Genomic DNA, 18365 nt, shown 5'->3' on the forward strand with positions numbered 1-18365 from the left:
TGGAATCTTGGAATTAAAGCTCCTTGACACGGACCTGAGTTCCCATGGCAACCAAGGCAGATTTAGTTAATTAGGGCTCCCTCCATTTGCAGCATTCCATGAGAATAAGGAGGGATGGGATCTGTGGGATCAGCAGTGAAACACCCCTGTGTTAACTGCTCAGGGACTCAGGGGGAACTTTGGGATCAGAGGTGCCAAGGAATCCCAGAGGGAACATGGAAAAATCCCAAATATACACCAGGGATGTGCCCATGAAGCAACCTGGGAGCATGGAATAACCCCAAATAACTCCAGGGGACAACCCCAAATATATTCCAGGGAATAAATCCCAAATATTCACCCAGGATGTGCATAACCCCAAATAACTCCAGGGAATAACCCCAAATAACTCCAGGGAATAACCCCAAATATATTCCAGGGAATAAATCCCAAATATTCACCTGGATGTGCTCATGGAGCAACCTGGGACCATGGAAGAAACCCAAATAAACTCCAGGGATGTACTCATGGAATAACCCCAAATAATACCATGGAATAACCCCAACTAATACTATGGAATAATGCAAAATAATTCCATTGAATAATGCAAAATAATTCCATGGAGTAATGCCAAATAATTCCATGGAATAATGCCAAATAATTCCATGGAATAAAGCCAAATAATTCCATGGAATAACCCCAAATATACACCAGGGAATAAATCCCAAATATTCACCATGGATGTGCTCATGGAGCGATCTGGACAGGCCAGGAAGGAGGACACACAATTTGAAGCACCCTCCATCCCAAATTCCAGCATTCCCCTGCTGCTTTCCCATTCCAGCCAGCAGGAAATTCCTCCCACACCAGCACTGTTAAAAACCTCTGCTCCTGGATGCTTTTCCAGCCCATTTTTGGCTCCCCTTGGAGCAATCTGCTCCCTGTCCCAGCTGGGGTGGGATGTGGGGGAACCGGCACCCTCTTCTTAGGAAAAGGAATTTTTCAATATTTTTTTTAAATTCCAAACAAATCAACTTTCTGGGACACTCCCTGGGAATGAGACTGCTTCCCTAAAGTTCCCATCCTGGCTAAGGACTGGGAGTTTCAGGGATCTGTTCCCTCCCAGACTATGGAATACATTCATCCCTCGCTGTTGGGATGCTGGGGAGTTGGGGAATTCTGGAATGGTTTGGATGGGAAGAGACCTTAAATCCCATCCCAATCCATCCAGGGACACCTCCCACTGTCCCAGGCTGCTCCAAGCCCTGTCCAGCCTGGCCTTGGGCACTGCCAGGGATCCAGGGCAGCCCCAGCTGCTCTGGGAATTCCAGCCCAGCCAGGAATTCCCAGTTCCCAGTCTCCCACCCATCCCTGCCCTCTGCCAGTGGGAGCCATTCCCTGGGTCCTGTCCCTCCATCCCTTGTCCCCAGTCCCTCTCCAGCTCTCCTGGAGCCCTTCAGGCCCTGCAAGGGGCTCTGAGCTCTGCCTGGAGCCTTCCCTTCTCCAGGGGAACATTCCCAGGGCTCTAAGCTCTGCCTGGAGCCTTCCCTTCTCCAGGGGAACATTCCCAGGGCTCTGAGCTCTGCCTGGAGCCTTCCCTTCTCCAGGGGAACATTCCCAGGGCTCTGAGCTCTGCCTGGAGCCTTCCCTTCTCCAGGGGAACATTCCCAGGGCTCTGAGCTCTGCCTGGAGCCTTCTCCTCTCCAGGGGAACATTCCCAGGGCTCTGAGCTCTGCCTGGAGCCTTCCCTTCTCCAGGGGAACATTCCCAGGGCTCTGAGCTCTGCCTGGAGCCTTCCCTTCTCCAGGGGAACATTCCCAGGGCTCTGAGCTCTGCCTGGAGCCTTCCCTTCTCCAGGGGAACATTCCCAGCTCTCCCAGCCTGGCTCCAGAGCCAGGATTCTGATTAAAGGAATTAACCCTTCCTGCTCCTCACCTTTTCCCGTCACAATTCCCACAACAGCCAAGAAGGAACTCCAGAGATCAGAACAATTCCACTGTCACATCCCTGAGGAAATCCCCTTTTCCCCTGTCCCTTCTGCACTTCCAGCAGTGCCAGAAATCCCAACTAAACCTCATCCTACCCTGCTCAGAGCTCACATTCCCCTTCCCAGCCCTGCCTGGATTATCCTAAGGAACAATCTCATAAGATTTTTTTTTTTTTTCTGATAGACATATAATTTTTAATTCCCACTCCAAAGCCATAGGAAATCCTTTCAGAGCATCAAGTTTTCAGGGCATTCTCCAAGTGGGATAAAACCACTTGGAGAATTTAACAGGGAAAAAAAAGTCAGTAATTACATAAATAAAAATAAAGTTTAGGAGTAAATCAGGTTTTCATTGACTAACCCTTTGAGCTGTAAGAGATTCTTGCCAGGAATTGTCATTAATTTTCCCTAATTAAAAGACATTCCTAAAAGAAGTCATTAAAGGCCCATCAGCAGCAAGAAGCCGTGAAAAGAAAAACCGTGGATTTTCCCAAAATAATCAAATTATACCACATGGATGCTGCTCCTGGAAACGCCCCTGAGAGCAAAAAAGCTGGAAATCCTTTTAATTATTCTTTGGGATAATGTTGGAGCTGGATGCAGATGAGACAGACATGATCCAGGGAAAGCAAAGGCACTGGATAACATTTTTGAGGATTCAGGAATTCACAAAATATGGGGGTGGGGGGGGGGTAAGGGCTGGGTTTATTTTATTTTTGGGGATTTAGTTTTCTGGGATTTTTTTGGCGGGGTTATTTTATTATTCTGAACCAGTCCCCAGTCTCCTCCCTCCCTTTGGTGCTGGATGTAGGAAGAGCTCCAGGAACACCCCTGTGCCTCACTCCAATCCCAGCCATCTCCCACAGCAGGAATTCCCCCCGAGTTTTCCTGACAGGACATATTCCCAAATCCCACTGGACAGGACAGCTTTGGAGCTGGAGGAACCTCCCTGATCCCTCAGCTCTCCTGGCTCCCAGCTTCCCATGGATTTATTCCCTCATCAGCTGGGATTTGAACCCTTTGATGTCCCTGATAAAGTCACACAAAATATCCCTGGATTTTCAGGTGGTTTTCCTTCCAGAGGCTCTAATTAATCCCAATACACAGCACCAGGTGATTCTCTGGCCTTCCCATGGCAATACCTCCATTATTCCTATTCCTGACCCCATTAATTCACTGGTTTAGGGTGGGAAAGGCACATTTGGAATGCTTTAACAGTGCCTGGCACTCCCTGCTCCAGGGATCTCCTGTAGAACATGGAAAACCACGGAAAAGAATTCCTGCACAGGGGCCTTGGCACACCCCAGGAGGAATTTTAGGGGTTAAAGCAGCAAAAAAAAAGTGGGAATCTCCTCATTGGAGGCATCCAGGCTCAGGAGGGGAACTGAACCTTTTGATTTTCCTGCAAAGGGAACAATTAAAGTTCAGAGGAATGGCATGGAAAAGCTTTCCAACTCCCAGCTGGTCTTCCCTGGAAAAATCTGTTCCCGAAAAAACTTCAAAGGGGTCCCTGGCAAGGAAAAGGGTCCTGGTTGAATGGAAAGGACAAGAAAAGATGGGAAAGGGCATTCCCAGGATGTGCTGGGGGTTATTCCCATCCCTAAATCCAGAAACTGGGACACATCAGAGGAGTTCAAAGCCATTCCCAACATCCTTTCCAACCATTCCTCAGCCAAGCCTCAATTTCCCACGTTTCCGTCTGAAGGGCAGTGACTGGATGTGTTTCCCTCCAGGTGTGGCTCACACCTATCCCAGCAGGAATATCAGCATTTTCTGCAGGACACGGAATTTCCCTGGCACAGACCCAGAATTCCAGCCGGAACTTGCAAGTCCATGATGTCACCATTCCCAAAACATCTTAAAAGGTATTTTTAATTTTATTTCTGAACATAAATTCATATCAAATTCACACTGGGCACCTCGTTTCTTCCATGAAAGAATGACTAAAATATATGGAATTTTGGAGGGATAAAACCCTCAATACTAAAATATTCCATGCAGCAAAAAATCCCAAGACACCCACCGAGGTTTCCCCAAATTTTAAAAATTCCATTTAATTCATGACTTGCAGGCCAGCTGAAGCGGGAGCTCCCTGAAGGAATGACAGCACAAACGGGGGCTTTTTTTTTTTTTTTTTTTTTTTGGGGAAAAGAAAAGGAAGGAAAACAGGAATTACCCTAAAGGACATTTCAAGATTCTCGCCACCCCAGATATCCATTCCTGCATCGTAAGTTCCTATCTCTTCAAAGTAGTTCCTGTCAATAGAAAACAGGCCACCAGCCATAGTTGGGGTCCTGGGTGGGAAACAAACAGGAAAAAAACAAAGGAAAACAGAAAAGAAAAAAAAAAAAAAAGGGAGAAAGGAAAGAAAAAAGAAAAAAGAAAAAAGACCTTTTAAAGGACACTCTGGAATTTACAGCACATTTCACCACACAGGAATTCTATGGAAACCAACTAGAAAAGGGGAATTTTAATGGAATGTTTCCTGCTCTTCCCCAAAATCCACAGATCCCAGGCACAGCCACACCCCAAGGAGCACTAAAGATAATTTTAACTGGATTTCCCTGTTCTTCCCCAAAATCCACAGAGCTCAGCCCAGCCACACCCCAAGGAGCACTAAAGATAATTTTAACTGGATTTCCCTGCTCTTCCCCAAAATCCACAGATCCCAGGCACAGCCACACCCCAAGGAGCACTAAAGATAATTTTAACTGGATTTCCCTGTTCTTCCCCAAAATCCATGGATCTCAGGCCCAGCCACACCCCAAGGAGCACTAAAGAAAATTTCAACTGGATTTTCCTGTTCTTCCCCAAAATCCACAGAGTTCAGCCCAGCCACATTCCAGGGAGCAATAAAGATAATTTCAACTGGATTTTCCTGTTCTTCCCCAAAATCCACAGAGCTCAGCCCAGCCACACTCCAGGGTGGCTCCCATTTCCATGGATTATTTCAGGGGAATTGTGAGGGTAAAGTGGATGGGATTTGGGCCTCCTGAGCGAGCAGCAGCCCAAATCCAATCAGGAATGCTTGGGAGGAGTTTCATGGCCGGGCTTTGCCTCAGAGGGAGCCCAAACCGGCTCAAAGCAGCAGGAAAATCTCAGCTAACAGGATTATACATCCTTACAAACAGGCAGTCCCAGGGCCCTGGGTGGGGGCCCTGAATTTCCCTGGAAATGAAATCCCACAGGAATGCTGCTGGGAGCACAGGGATAGATTTGGGAGGGAACAACTCAATCCCAAATTCCAAATTTCCTCTGAGATGTCCCAGCACAGCCAAAGGGGTCTGGGGGCTCAGCTCATCCCAGACCCTCTGCTGAGGTCCCAGCAGCTCTAAACCTCTAGGATTTGTTGGAGTGACCCTTGGGAAGAGGCTCCGGAGCTGCTGCAGGGCTGGAGCCCCTCTGGAGGCAGGCTGGGAGAGCTGGGAATGTTCCCCTGGAGAAGGGAAGGCTCCAGGCAGAGCTCAGAGCCCTGGGAATGTCCCCCTGGAGAAGGGAAGGCTCCAGGCAGAGCTCAGAGCCCTGGGAATGTTCCCCTGGAGAAGGGAAGGCTCCAGGCAGAGCTCAGAGCCCTGGGAATGTTCCCCTGGAGAAGGGAAGGCTCCAGGCAGAGCTCAGAGCCCTGGGAATGTTCCCCTGGAGAAGGGAAGGCTCCAGGCAGAGCTCAGAGCCCTGGGAATGTTCCCCTGGAGAAGGGAAGGCTCCAGGCAGAGCTCAGAGCCCTGGGAATGTTCCCCTGGAGAGGAGAAGGCTCCAGGCAGAGCTCAGAGCCCTGGGAATGTTCCCCTGGAGAAGGGAAGGCTCCAGGCAGAGCTCAGAGCCCTGGGAATGTTCCCCTGGAGAAGGGAAGGCTCCAGGCAGAGCTCAGAGCCCTGGGAATGTTCCCCTGGAGAGGAGAAGGCTCCAGGCAGAGCTCAGAGCCCTGGGAATGTTCCCCTGGAGAGGAGAAGGCTCCAGGCAGAGCTCAGAGCCCTGGGAATGTTCCCCTGGAGAAGGGAAGGCTCCAGGCAGAGCTCAGAGCCCTGGGAATGTTCCCCTGGAGAAGGGAAGGCTCCAGGCAGAGCTCAGAGCCCCTTGCAGGGCCTGAAGGGCTCCAGGAGAGCTGGAGAAGGACTGGGGACAAGGGATGGAGGGACAGGACCCAGGGAATGGCTCCCACTGCCAGAGGGCAGGGATGGGTGGGAGATTGGGAACTGGGAATTCCTGGCTGGGCTGGAATTCCCAGAGCAGCTGGGGCTGCCCTGGATCCCTGGCAGTGCCCAAGGCCAGGCTGGAGCAGCCCGGGATGGAGGGAGGTGTCCCTGGGTGAAACGGGAACGGATTCAAGGTCCTACCCAATCTAAACATTCTCTTTCCTCCTTCTTCCTTCCCCTGGGTGGAGACGCTCTTTGCTTGATACAAAATTCCCCATTTTTTCCAAGACTGAGCCTTAACCGAATTTTGAAGGATGAAACTGAACTGGACACACAGACCTGGATTCTTTCAGAGGACCCCAAGTGTCCTTTTGCTTTCTGAAACCAAAATCCCAAATCCCAAATCCTTCCCTAGCAAACCTGGGAGTGCCGAGTTTCCCACTGGAAAGTTCAAGAACTCGAGCCCTGATCCCCAGCCCAGCTCCTGGGACAAGGGGAGTGCAGCAGGCAGGATGTTCTCTGGGATGTGAATTTAATGGGACACAACCAGACCTGCAGAGCTTTCCCTGGAAAACCACCTCCACCAAAGTACCAGGAAGATCAAAGGCCTTAAAGTGTTTTTTAAACTGTAAAAATAATTTTTTTTCCTCGGTTCTGCATCTTTTACCTGTGGAATCACATGACAGCTCCTGGGAATTGCTGTGATTGACTGTCATCATTGCCTGATCCTGTTTTATTTGGGAAGCAACACCTGCTTCCCATTCCTGCAGCTTTCAGCAGCAGCGGGATTCCCATTCCTGCACGGACAGCATGGGAGCAATCCCAGGTTTGCTGCATCCCAGAAAAGCCACAGCCCATCCCAGGATTTCATGATGGGAGAGGAAGAGGGCTGGCAAAGGGATTCCAGCCCTGGAGCTCCCACGTGGCATCCCCTCATCTGCTTTTCCCAAGGAATCCCATCCCAAAGGGCTCCAGCAGCACAAAATCCTACTAAAGCAGACCTCTGGGGATTTATCTGGGAATACAGGATTGGCACCAGGATCAACATCAATCCCTGCTGCTCACCACCCGGGCAGGGTTCATTAACTGCAATCAACGCTGAGTTTAATTATTCATAATCAAGGTATTAATATAATAGCAAGATAAGAGGTAATGTATCAGTAATAGCCAGAGTTCCAGGAGCATTTGGAAAATGTTCCCAGGCACAGGGTGGAGGTTCTGGGATGTCTTGCAGGGTCAGGGGTTGGATTGATGGTCCTTGTGGGTCCCTTCCAGCTCAGGAAACTCCATGAGCCTAACACATTCCTGATATTTAATCTTGTTTTTTTCCTATTTTTTGATCTTGACTTTTTCCTAGGATTTTATGCTGGATTTTCCCTCTCAATCCCTAATTTATAGAAAACATTTCCCGGACCACAATCCATATTTTTAGTATTTCTAATCCCAGCCTGGAGTGCCTTCAGCTTCAAAAACTGAGGGAAAACCATGGAAATATCCACAAAAATGGGCTGTGCCAAGCCTGGAAATGCCCATGATTTTGGGATTGTCTGACACCGAAGACTGAAATTCCTGGACTAAAACCTGAGATTTTGGACTGAATCCAGCCTAAAGCACAACCCTTCACTCTCAGCTCTTTGTGACAAATGTGGCACAGGTGACATTTGTCCCTCTGCCCCCTTTGCGTCCCAGCTCCCATTTTATCCAGAGAATCCCCCAAAATTCCAGCCAAAAACTGATGGGAAGAAGAAATTAATTCAACAAACCCCATTTATTTTATTTTTTTGTTTTGCTTTATCAATTTTAAGAGACAGTTCAGTGCCTGAGCCAGGATTAATTTTGAGCCCTGCTCCATTTCAAGGTAAGGAAGTCAGGATGGATGGATGGATGGATGGATGGATGGAGCTCAGCGAGGCCCTGCAGCTCGTTAGGATAATTCACTTTCCCAATTTCCATGCACACCAGAGCTTTAATCAAGAGCTGCTGGCCCGGAGAGGAGATTTTGGATCAGGAGGAAAACAATTCCCTTGGCTCTGACAGCCAGGGCCTGCTTGCTCTTCCTGGGAACAATCCCCAAATCCTGGGAACAAACCCCAAATCCACCCTTCCCCAGTTCCAGCCTTGCCAGGGCAATCAGGGACAGAAATGGGAATTTTGAAAGCAATTTTGGAAGGTTTTTCCTGCCCTTCCACCCCTTCCTTGCCTGGATTGATCCCTGAGCTGCCCCTCCCTCCACCTGCAGGATTGGAATTCTTCCCCCTTCCCAGATTTAAATCCATTCCATCCACTTGGGAACCCTTTTTTGGTCTCTTTTGGAATTTTGCAGGAAGCCCCAGCAGCTGTTGGAGCTGAGCAAACATGGCCATGGCCAGGAATTTATTCCATTTGTTCCCTTTTCAGCTCCATTTCCAATTCTGGAAGAGGTTTTGTTCCACTCTGTGATTCCAGCAATTAAATGGAAGAGATCAGGACATGCTCTTGGATCATTTTTCCCTCAGGATGCTCCGTTATCAATCCCATTTTCCAAGCAATAAACCAGGAATTTAAGTGCAAATCACTGGGGTTCAAAGCTCAAAAATGCTCAGAAATCCTTTGGAATATCTGCCTTAAATTCTGAAAAACCAGGAATAAAAATCTGTTTGCAGCAAATTAACAGAGGGAGCTGATCAGGCAGAAATCCCTGGAATTCCTGAACGTTTGGAAGAGGATGGGATGGGGTTAAGTGCAGATCACTGGGGCTAGAAGCTCAAAAATCCTTTGGAATATTTGCCTTAAATCCTGAAAAATCGGGAATAAAAATCTGTTTGCAGCAAATTAACAGAGGGAGCTGAACAGGCAGAAATCCCTGGAATTCCTGAATGCTGGAGCTGAACAGGCAGAATTATTTGGAATTCCTGAACATTTGGAAGAGGATGGGATGGGGTTCAGTGCAAAATGGGGTTCAAAGTTCAAAAATGCTCAGAAATCCTTTGGAATATCTGCCTTAAATCCCAAAAAACAGGAATAAAAATCCATTAACAGCAAATAAACAGAGCGAGCTGAACAGGCAGAAATCTTTGGAATTCCTCAATCTTTGGAATTCCTCAATCTTTGGCATCCATTGGGAAGAGGATGGGATGGGGCGTCGCAGCAGCAAGGACATGCCAGGATTTCTCTGTGATTCTGCAGCGGAATTTTGGGAACTGGGGGTGGGATTTTTGGGAAGAGAGGGGCGCTGACCTGACGGGCAGGGTCCTGTCCCCTTTCCTGCGCTCCATCTCCCTCTGGGGCACGGGATACCAGCGGAAATTCAGCTTCCAGTTGAAGCCCCCGTAGGTCATGTCCGAGCCCGCCATGTACTCGAAGGTGTCATCGCTGATGACGTCGATGATGGGACACACCACGGTTTTCCTGGGGGGAAAAAATGGGAATTTGGGGGTTATGGGGGTGTTTGGGCACGGTGGGAGGTGGGAGGGGAAGGAGGGAAGGGGGGAAGGGGGGAGAAGAGGGGGGAATAAAATGAGGGAGAAGGGGAAAAGAGGGGAAAAAAAGGGGGAAAATGGGGGAAAAAGAGAAGGGAAAAGGTGGGGAAAGGGGGAGGAATGGGAGGAAAAGAGGGGGGAAAAGGGGGAGAAAAGGGGGGGAATAAAATGAGGGAGAAGGGGAAAAGAGGGAAAAAAGGGGGAAAAATAGGAGGGGGAAAAGAGAAGGGAAAAGGTGGGAAAGGGGGAGGAATGGGAGGAAAAGGGGGGGAAAAGGGGGAGGAAAGAAGGAAAAGAGGGGGGGAAGGGGGAAAAAGAGGGAATAAAATGAGGGAGAAGAGAAAAAGGGAAAAAAGGGGGGGAAATGGGGGGGAATAGGGGGGGAAAGTTGGGAAAGGGGGAGGAATGGGAGGAAATAGAGGGGAAAAGGGGGAGAAAAAAGGGGGAAAGGAGGAGAAAAAGAGGGAAAAAGGAGGAGAAAAGAGGAGAAAAAGAGGGGAATAAACTGAGGGAGAAGGGGAAAAGAGGGGAGAAGGGGCAAAGAAGGGGAAGGAGGAGGGAGAAGAAAGGGGGAAAATAGGAGGGGAAAAAGAGGGAAAAGGGGGAAAGGAGAGGGAAAACAGAGTAAAGGTAGGGGAAGGGGGGAAAAAGGGGGAAAAGGGGAGAAAAAGGAAGAAAAAGGAAGAAGGGGAAAGGGAGGAAAGGGGAGGAAGAAGAGGAAGAAGGGAAAGGGATGAAAGGGGAAAAAGGAAAAGGAGAATAATGGGGGAAATCAGGGGGAAGAGGGAAATGGAGGCAAAGACAGAAGAGGAAAAGGGGGAAAGCAGGGGAAGAAGGAAAAAGGAGGAAAAAAGGGAGGAAAAGAGGGGAAAGGGGAAAAAAGATGGGGAAATGGGGGGGGGGGGAAGGGAAAATAAGAAAAGAGAAGGAATAAAAAGGGTGCAAATTTCCATGAGTTCAGGGGGTCAGAGAGAGAAGCTGTTCCTGGTCAAAACAAGGGAGAAAGCTTCCTCTGCATGGGATAGATCCAGACCCTGGGAAAGCTGCTCCCAATATTTATTCAGAAATGAGATTTTGATACAAACAGCAGTGAATTCCAAAAACAATATTCAAAATTCTCTTCATCCCAGCTGAGTGAATCCTTTTAATTCCTATTTTTCAGCAGCCAGGGAAGGGCCTGGAGCAGATCCCTGCCTCTGGAGCCGGGAATTCCTTACCTGTCCTCCTTGATCCTGGCCAGCAGAGGCTCCAGCCAGCCCAGGGTGCACTCGCAGTGGGCATCCAGGAATGTGATCACCTGGCCCTTGGAAGCTGCTGCCCCTCGGAGCCGTGCCCGGATCAGCCCCGACCTCTGCTCCATCCGCAGGATTTTGATGGGCACCCCCAGCTTTTTCACGTAATTCTCCAGGGAGGCCTTCAGAAACTCTGCCAAATTTGGGAGGGGATAGAAGGAAAATGGGATTTTTAGGGAGGTTTTATTCCAAGGTAGTCACAGAACCTCCCTGCTTGGAGCACCTCATGGGGGTGGGAATGAGATGGGCTTTAGGGTCCCTTCCAAGCCAAACCATTCCCTGATTCCAGGATAATATCTCAGGAATTTTAAATAAAACACAATCAGTTCCTTGGAATGAACCAGCAACCACAAAACAAAGGCACTTTGGGCAATTTGCTGCTGGTTCAATAAAAAAAAAAAAAAAAGGCTTTTTTTGATGGATTTCGCCATTGGAGCTCTTTGCATGCTTTTAGGGAAAATGGGAATTACTTGGCTCAAATCCTCCTCCACCTTCTGGCACAGGGAATTATTAAGCCACTTAATGAGCAGGGAAATCCAGGAAGTAATTAGGGTTCAATTAATGCTCCATGGGGCAGAACTGAAGGATGGAGTGGCTGCAGGGTTGAGTTTGCCATCAGTACCCATTGGGCTGCTCCAGGATCCTTTCTCATTCCATTGATTCCATTTAAGGAACTTGATGGGATTCCTTTTCCTGGGAGTCCCAGTTCCACAGGCAGAGTTTGCTTTTTAAAGTCTGGGGTCAAAACAGAAATGAAAAGGAAAAAAAAAAACAAAAAAAAAAAAAAAAAAAAAAGAAGAATGAAGGAAACAAAGCACAAAGAGGAGCAAAAAAGGCAGAGTTGGAATGAGATGGTCCCTGCCAAGCCAAACCATTCTGGAATTCCATGGAATTGACTTAGTGAGGATATTCAGGAAATGGAGTAACATGGAATGAGGAGGGTGGGGAGAGAGGAAGGAAAGGACTGACCTTTCCAGGAATGCCAGATTTACTGAGGTGCATCTGATCCAGGGCCTGAAGGGGCTCCAGGAGAGCTGGAGAGGGACTGGGGACAAGGCATGGAGGGACAGGACACAGGGAATGGCTCCCACTGCCAGAGGGCAGGGATGGGTGGGAGATTGGGAACTGGGAATTCCTGGCTGGGCTGGAATTCCCAGAGCAGCTGGGGCTGCCCTGGATCCCTGGCCAAACCCAAGGCCAGGCTGGACAGCTGGGATGGTGGGAGGTGTCCCTGCCATGGTGAGGGGCTGGATTAGGTGCCTTCTAAAGGTCTCCTCCAAGCCAAACCATCCTGCATTCCATGAATTCTTTCCACCTCCCTCTCCCCACCACTGCTGGGACAAACTTGATGGGAACCACACTCCCACCCCTCCCGGAGCTGCAGGACCCCCACTGGGGAGGAGGGGATGGAATCTGGGGTGGGAACTGCTGCCGGCCCAGCCCCACCTCTCTCGCTGGCATCATCCACCAGGACGATCTCGGCGAGCAGGCGCGGCGGGGAGCGCTCCAGCACGCTGTGGATGGTCCTGAGCAGCGTGCTCCAGGCCTCGTTGTGGAACACGATCACCACGCTGGTGTTGGGCAGCTCCTCCGGGTACACCTTGCTCTTGCACCTGCCCAAAAACACCCGGGAAAGGCTCAGCCCAAAGGAGGAATGGCCCCGCAGGAGATCCGCGTCCTCCCGCCATGGAAAAGGGGCTTGGAAGCCACCATGGCTCTGCTGCCACTTCCAGGGATGGGGGGCATGGATTAAGGGGGCAAAGTGGAGAGCCAGAGACTGGAATTCCAACGGCTCTGAGGCAGGATGGAAAAGGGGCCTGGAAGCAGCCATGGCACCTCTTCAAGGGGGAGGTTCCACGTCCAGATAGCTCAGGATGGTGGGGATGGATTAAAGGGGCAAAGTGGAGAGCCAGAGACTGGAATTCCAACGTCTCTGAGGCTGAGGCAGGATGGAAAAGGGGCCTGGAAGCAGCCATGGCACTTCTCCAAGGGGAACTTGCCACATTTCAAGCTGATGGGATGAATTAAGGAACGAACTGTACACCCAGAGACTGGAATTCCAGCTGCCCTGAGGATGACACAGGCTGGAGAAGGGGCTCATCTCACTCTCCCATTCCTGACATTCCAAGCAAGGACTGGGCTCAACCCCACGGATCAGAGTGCAGCCCTGAGCTGTTCAATCAGGAATTCCAGGTACAGCCATTCCCAGGTGGATTTGGCTCCAGGGAGGTCTGGAGCACACGGGGAATGGCCTGGGATGAGTTGCCAAGGAAAGGCAGAGCTGACCCAGGACTGATCCACCAGGAATGTTTAAATCCTGCCTGCTTTCCCAAAGTGCCCACTCAAGGACCAAACCCTGCCAGTTCAACCGAGCACCATTCCGTTTATTTAGAGTGTTTCTGGGAAAACCAGGAACGTGGGGCACCTGCACATCCTTTAAAAATGGGAAATAGCCATGGCTTTTTCAAAGTTAATCCATCAAAGCCTTCAAATCCCCCTCCCAATCCCCCTTTCCAGAGGTCTGTGGGAAATGTGGGATTCCAGATTTCCTGCAGATTCTCTGGGAGAAGGTATCATGGGAAGGAGGTGAGGGCCCTTCCAAGGCAGCCTGAAAATTCATCCTTGGAAAAAAAAATCCCTGCAAAATAACCCTGAGTTTATACGGGCTATTATCCAAACTGCTCCAGCATTTCCTGTACTTCCAAGCCCCTTGAAACCAGGAATAAAGGAAATAAAAAATCCCCTTCAGAACAATTTTCCTTAAATAAAATCTGTTTTCTCCTCCATCCAGGGATGTCTTGGCGGCCCCTCCGAGGCAGCCAGGGAGGAAAATCTGTTTTCCATGATTTTCACACTAATTAAGGAGCTGACAGCTCTTCTTTTCCAATTCTATCTCCCGATGCAAATGGCTGCTCCAAAGGCAGCTGCAGCCCACGTGGAAAACATGGAAGGGAGAACAAGGACTGTGCTCTGCAAGGGAAATTCTCCCGTGTTCTTGGAATAAAGGAGAACTGCAACAATCCCAGTGTGCCCATGGCCATGAAAAACACCCCGGGACTTATGGATATTCCACGGAGAGACAGGAATTGCCATCACTCATCCATGGGACCAGAGAATCTTAGGATGGGTTGGGATGGAGTGACCTGAAATCCCATCCCAGCCCTGCCATGGCAGGGACACCTCCCACTGTCCCAGGCTGCTCCAGCCTGGTCTTGGGCACCGCCAGGGATCCTGGGGCAGCCTCAGCTTTCCTGGGAACGCTGTTCCAGGATCCACCACGACTTAGAGCTGGAAAAACCCCAAATCCAACAGGTCCTGGTGCAGGATCAGGTGTGGCTGTCTCAAAATAAACCGTTTTTCTCTCCCCTGAGGGCTGAATTTCAGTAATAACAAATTTTGGTCTCACCTCAAAATCCAATCAAGAATTCCTGCCCTGAACCACGGATCTGAGGGAAGGATGTTCCCAATTAAATGGAGTTTTCCCACACATCCATTGCCACCCCTGCACTGCTCCATCCCAAGCCCTTTCCCTCATGCAGGATCACTTCCCAATGTTTTTTTCCTTTGGAGAATCCCCACAAAACTCCAGCTCCATGTTGAACCCTGGCAGCTGTTCCAGAAATCCCAGTGTTTCTGCTCAGCCCTGGATGTCCCCAAGCACTAGAACACACCCAGGAGCCAATTCCAGCTGCAATCTCCAGGAGAAAATCCAATTAGGATGCTCCAGCAATCCATAGAATGGCACTTGCAGCCTCACTCATGCAGAAAAGATTGAGGATGGATTTTTTTCCCTCACTGGAGAAAATACTTGGGAATGAAATGAGGCATTTCCCTGGTGAGTTAAGCTGGGTTTAAGGTCTATCAATAGCTCCTAATAAGAGCTGGCTCTGATTAAAATCCCCAGCTTGGCCATTTCCAACAGGACCCTGGAAATCCAGGGACACTCCCTGACAGAAAACTCGGGATGGAACGGGAAGAAAATGGAATCTGTGTGTGTGAGATCCCATGGATCAGCTGGAATGAAAACATCAGTGCCAGGGCAGGGAGGCAATGGGAGTCAGTCCTGCTTGGATACAGCAACGGGATGGGGAATTTCTGGGGTCCTGATGAGGAATCCCATTCCCACAGAACCCCACTGAATCTGGAGCCAGGCTGGGAGAGCTGGGAATGTTCCCCTGGAGAAGGGAAGGATCCAGGCAGAGCTCAGAGCCCTGGGAATGTTCCCCTGGAGAAGGGAAGGCTCCAGGCAGAGCTCAGAGCCCTGGGAATGTTCCCCTGGAGAAGGGAAGGCTCCAGGCAGAGCTCAGAGCCCTGGGAATGTTCCCCTGGAGAAGGGAAGGCTCCAGGCAGAGCTCAGAGCCCTGGGAATGTTCCCCTGGAGAAGGGAAGGCTCCAGGCAGAGCTCAGAGCCCTGGGAATGTTCCCCTGGAGAAGGGAAGGCTCCAGGCAGAGCTCAGAGCCCTGGGAATGTTCCCCTGGAGAAGGGAAGGCTCCAGGCAGAGCTCAGAGCCCTGGGAATGTTCCCCTGGAGAAGGGAAGGCTCCAGGCAGAGCTCAGAGCCCTGGGAATGTTCCCCTGGAGAAGGGAAGGCTCCAGGCAGAGCTCAGAGCCCTGGGAATGTTCCCCTGGAGAAGGGAAGGCTCCAGGCAGAGCTCAGAGCCCTGGGAATGTTCCCCTGGAGAAGGGAAGGCTCCAGGCAGAGCTCAGAGCCCTGGGAATGTTCCCCTGGAGAAGGGAAGGCTCCAGGCAGAGCTCAGAGCCCCTTGCAGGGCCTGAAGGGCTCCAGGAGAGCTGGAGAGGGACTGGGGACAAGGGCTGGAGGGACAGGACCCAGGGAATGGCTCCCACTGCCAGAGGGCAGGGATGGGTGGAGATTGGGAACTGGGAATTCCTGGCTGGGCTGGAATTCCCAGAGCAGCTGGGGCTGCCCCTGGATCCCTGGAAGTGTCCCAGGCCAGGCTGGAGCAGCCTGGGACAATGGGAGGTGTCCCTTCCATGGCAGGGGTGGGATGGATGGGATTTAAGCTCCCAGTCCACCCCAATCCCCAGCATTCCCAGGCTGGGATTTCAGCTCCCATCCCACCCCAGTTCCCCCTTCCCAGGATGGGATTTCAGCCCCCAGTCCCCAGCATTCCCAGGATGGGATTCAGCCCCCATCCCAGCCCAGCTCCCCACTCCAGGAGAGGCTCTCCAGGATCTCCAGGGCGGGCTCTCACCCGTCCAGCCGCACGTCGGGCAGGCTGCGGTTCAGCGCGATGCGGTCGCTGGCCAGGAGGTTGAACTGGTTGATCTTGAAGAGCTCCTTCATCTTCTCCTGCTCCTCCCTGGGGATGAGCACGGCCCTGCCCATCTCCCCCGGGCCCTCCTGGCTCCGGGAAATAACGGCTGGAAACCCAAACAGCAAAAGGTGCTTTGAGCACTTGGGAATTGGAATTATCCTTAGGGAAGCTTCTGGTTTCCCACAAGGAATGCTGGAAATCCAGCCCCCATTCTCCCTGCTCCACTGGGAGCTTTTATCCCTCTCTGGATCCAAGGACATCCAGTTTTATTCCAAGATGATTGAACCCCCCAGATTTATTCCCTTCCACTATCCCAGGCTGCTCCAAGCCCCATCCAGCCTGGCCTGGGACACTTCCCTGGATCCAGGGGCATCCTCAGCTTCTCTGGGCACCCTCACAGAGAAGCTGGGGCTGCCCCTGGATCCCTGGAATGTCCCAGGCCAGGCTGGATGGGGCTTGGAGCAGCTTGGGACACTGGGAGGTGTCCCTGCCCATGGAATGGGATTTAAGGTCCCTTTTAACCCCAACCATCCCATAAAACACGAAGACAAACTCAGAGAACACCAAAGCAGTGCTAAATCCTGCAGGTGCCAGGGTTTCCTCTGCTGGGAAAAGCCATTTTGAGAGACAAACACGAGGCCAAATGTTGCAGGGACATCTTTCTTCCTTACAGGATTTTTCATAGAGCAGCATAGAGGGAAGAAAGAGAAAACAATTTCTATTCCTGCTCCTTGTTTTTCCCATGTGGAATGTGCTTGGAGAATTGTTCACCTGGGGTGATTGCTTGATTGGATTCTGGTGAGGATTGTTTGGGCTGATGGCCAATCCAACCCACCTGTGGCTGCACTCTCAGAGAGGGGCACCAGTTGTGAGGAATTAGAAAAGTAGGTTTGTAGTTGTAGTATCTCCTTTATACAGTATATTAATGCATTATAGCATAGTTACAATCAAGAAATAATCCAGCCTTCTGGACGGCAGTCAGGCACCAGCCTTCCTTCCCACGGGCTTTGCCCTCTTTCACGACAGCCACCGCGCGCAGAGCCCGGGCAGCGGCACTCACCGCGCAGGGCGGGCAGCAGCGACCGCTCCTTGCTGTCGTCGCACTTGTTGCACTCGCTGAAGTAGAGCAGCAGGAACACGTCCAGCAGCACCCAGAGCAGCGAGGTGGCCAGCACCACCCGGCAGTAGCCAAACCTCCTCATGGCTCCCGGCAGAGCCCCGGCCAGGGCGGCAGCACAGCGGGGTCACAGCCCCGGGACACAGATCCACCAGGCAGGCAGGGAGGAGCAGCCCGCTGCAGGCAGAGGAAAAGCAGCAGCAGATTCCCATGGGTTCGTGGATATTCACCCTTTCACTGAACATTGTTTGCTACTGAAATATGCGTTTTCCTCAAAAAATGATTTTAGGCTTCTCAACATTGAATTTTTACCCTGCCAAAACATTTCGGGCTCCGCCTCGTGAGCACCAAAGATTCCTTGGGGAAGAGCAGCAGAGTCACTGATCCAGGGTTTGGGCTCCTGCCTGAATTAGGGAGTTTGGAAAACACAGCTGAAGGTGAGGCCTCCATACCCAGTTCTCCTGGAGCCAGGCTGGGAGAGCTGGGAATGTTCCCCTGGAGAAGGGAAGGCTCCAGGCAGAGCTCAGAGCCCCGGGAATGTTCCCCTGGAGAAGGGAAGGCTCCAGGCAGAGCTCAGAGCCCTGGGAATGTTCCCCTGGAGAAGGGAAGGCTCCAGGCAGAGCTCAGAGCCCTGGGAATGTTCCCCTGGAGAAGGGAAGGCTCCAGGCAGAGCTCAGAGCCCTGGGAATGTTCCCCTGGAGAAGGGAAGGCTCCGGGCAGAGCTCAGAGCCCTGGGAATGTTTCCCTGGAGAAGGGAAGGCTCCAGGCAGAGCTCAGAGCCCTGGGAATGTTCCCCTGGAGAAGGGAAGGCTCCAGGCAGAGCTCAGAGCCCTGGGAATGTTCCCCTGGAGAAGGGAAGGCTCCAGGCAGAGCTCAGAGCCCTGGGAATGTTCCCCTGGAGAAGGGAAGGCTCCAGGCAGAGCTCAGAGCCCTGGGAATGTTCCCCTGGAGAAGGGAAGGCTCCAGGCAGAGCTCAGAGCCCTGGGAATGTTCCCCTGGAGAAGGGAAGGCTCCAGGCAGAGCTCAGAGCCCTGGGAATGTTCCCCTGGAGAAGGGAAGGCTCCAGGCAGAGCTCAGAGCCCTGGGAATGTTCCCCTGGAGAAGGGAAGGCTCCAGGCAG

The 18365-nt window shown here is 51.3% G+C and overlaps 1 protein-coding gene across 2 annotated transcripts in view; it reads right to left on the reverse strand.

Annotated features, from left to right (window-relative positions):
- GALNT13 (polypeptide N-acetylgalactosaminyltransferase 13) overlaps positions 1-17335 on the reverse strand; it is a 36446-nt gene extending 19111 nt beyond the window's left edge. For both annotated transcript variants that reach the window (XM_068195075.1, XM_068195074.1), the window contains exons 1-6: positions 17189-17335; positions 16066-16234; positions 12296-12462; positions 10775-10982; positions 9316-9486; positions 4143-4260 (exon numbers count right to left, since the gene is read on the reverse strand). In XM_068195075.1, the coding sequence (XP_068051176.1) occupies positions 4143-4260; positions 9316-9486; positions 10775-10982; positions 12296-12462; positions 16066-16234; positions 17189-17330 (975 nt within the window). In that variant the 5' untranslated portion in view covers positions 17331-17335. The remainder of the gene's footprint in view (positions 1-4142; positions 4261-9315; positions 9487-10774; positions 10983-12295; positions 12463-16065; positions 16235-17188) is intronic.
- Positions 17336-18365: the final 1030 nt, after the last annotated feature.

Source organism: Anomalospiza imberbis, chromosome 7, assembly GCF_031753505.1.
Source record: "Anomalospiza imberbis isolate Cuckoo-Finch-1a 21T00152 chromosome 7, ASM3175350v1, whole genome shotgun sequence".
Lineage (NCBI taxonomy): Eukaryota > Metazoa > Chordata > Aves > Passeriformes > Viduidae > Anomalospiza > Anomalospiza imberbis.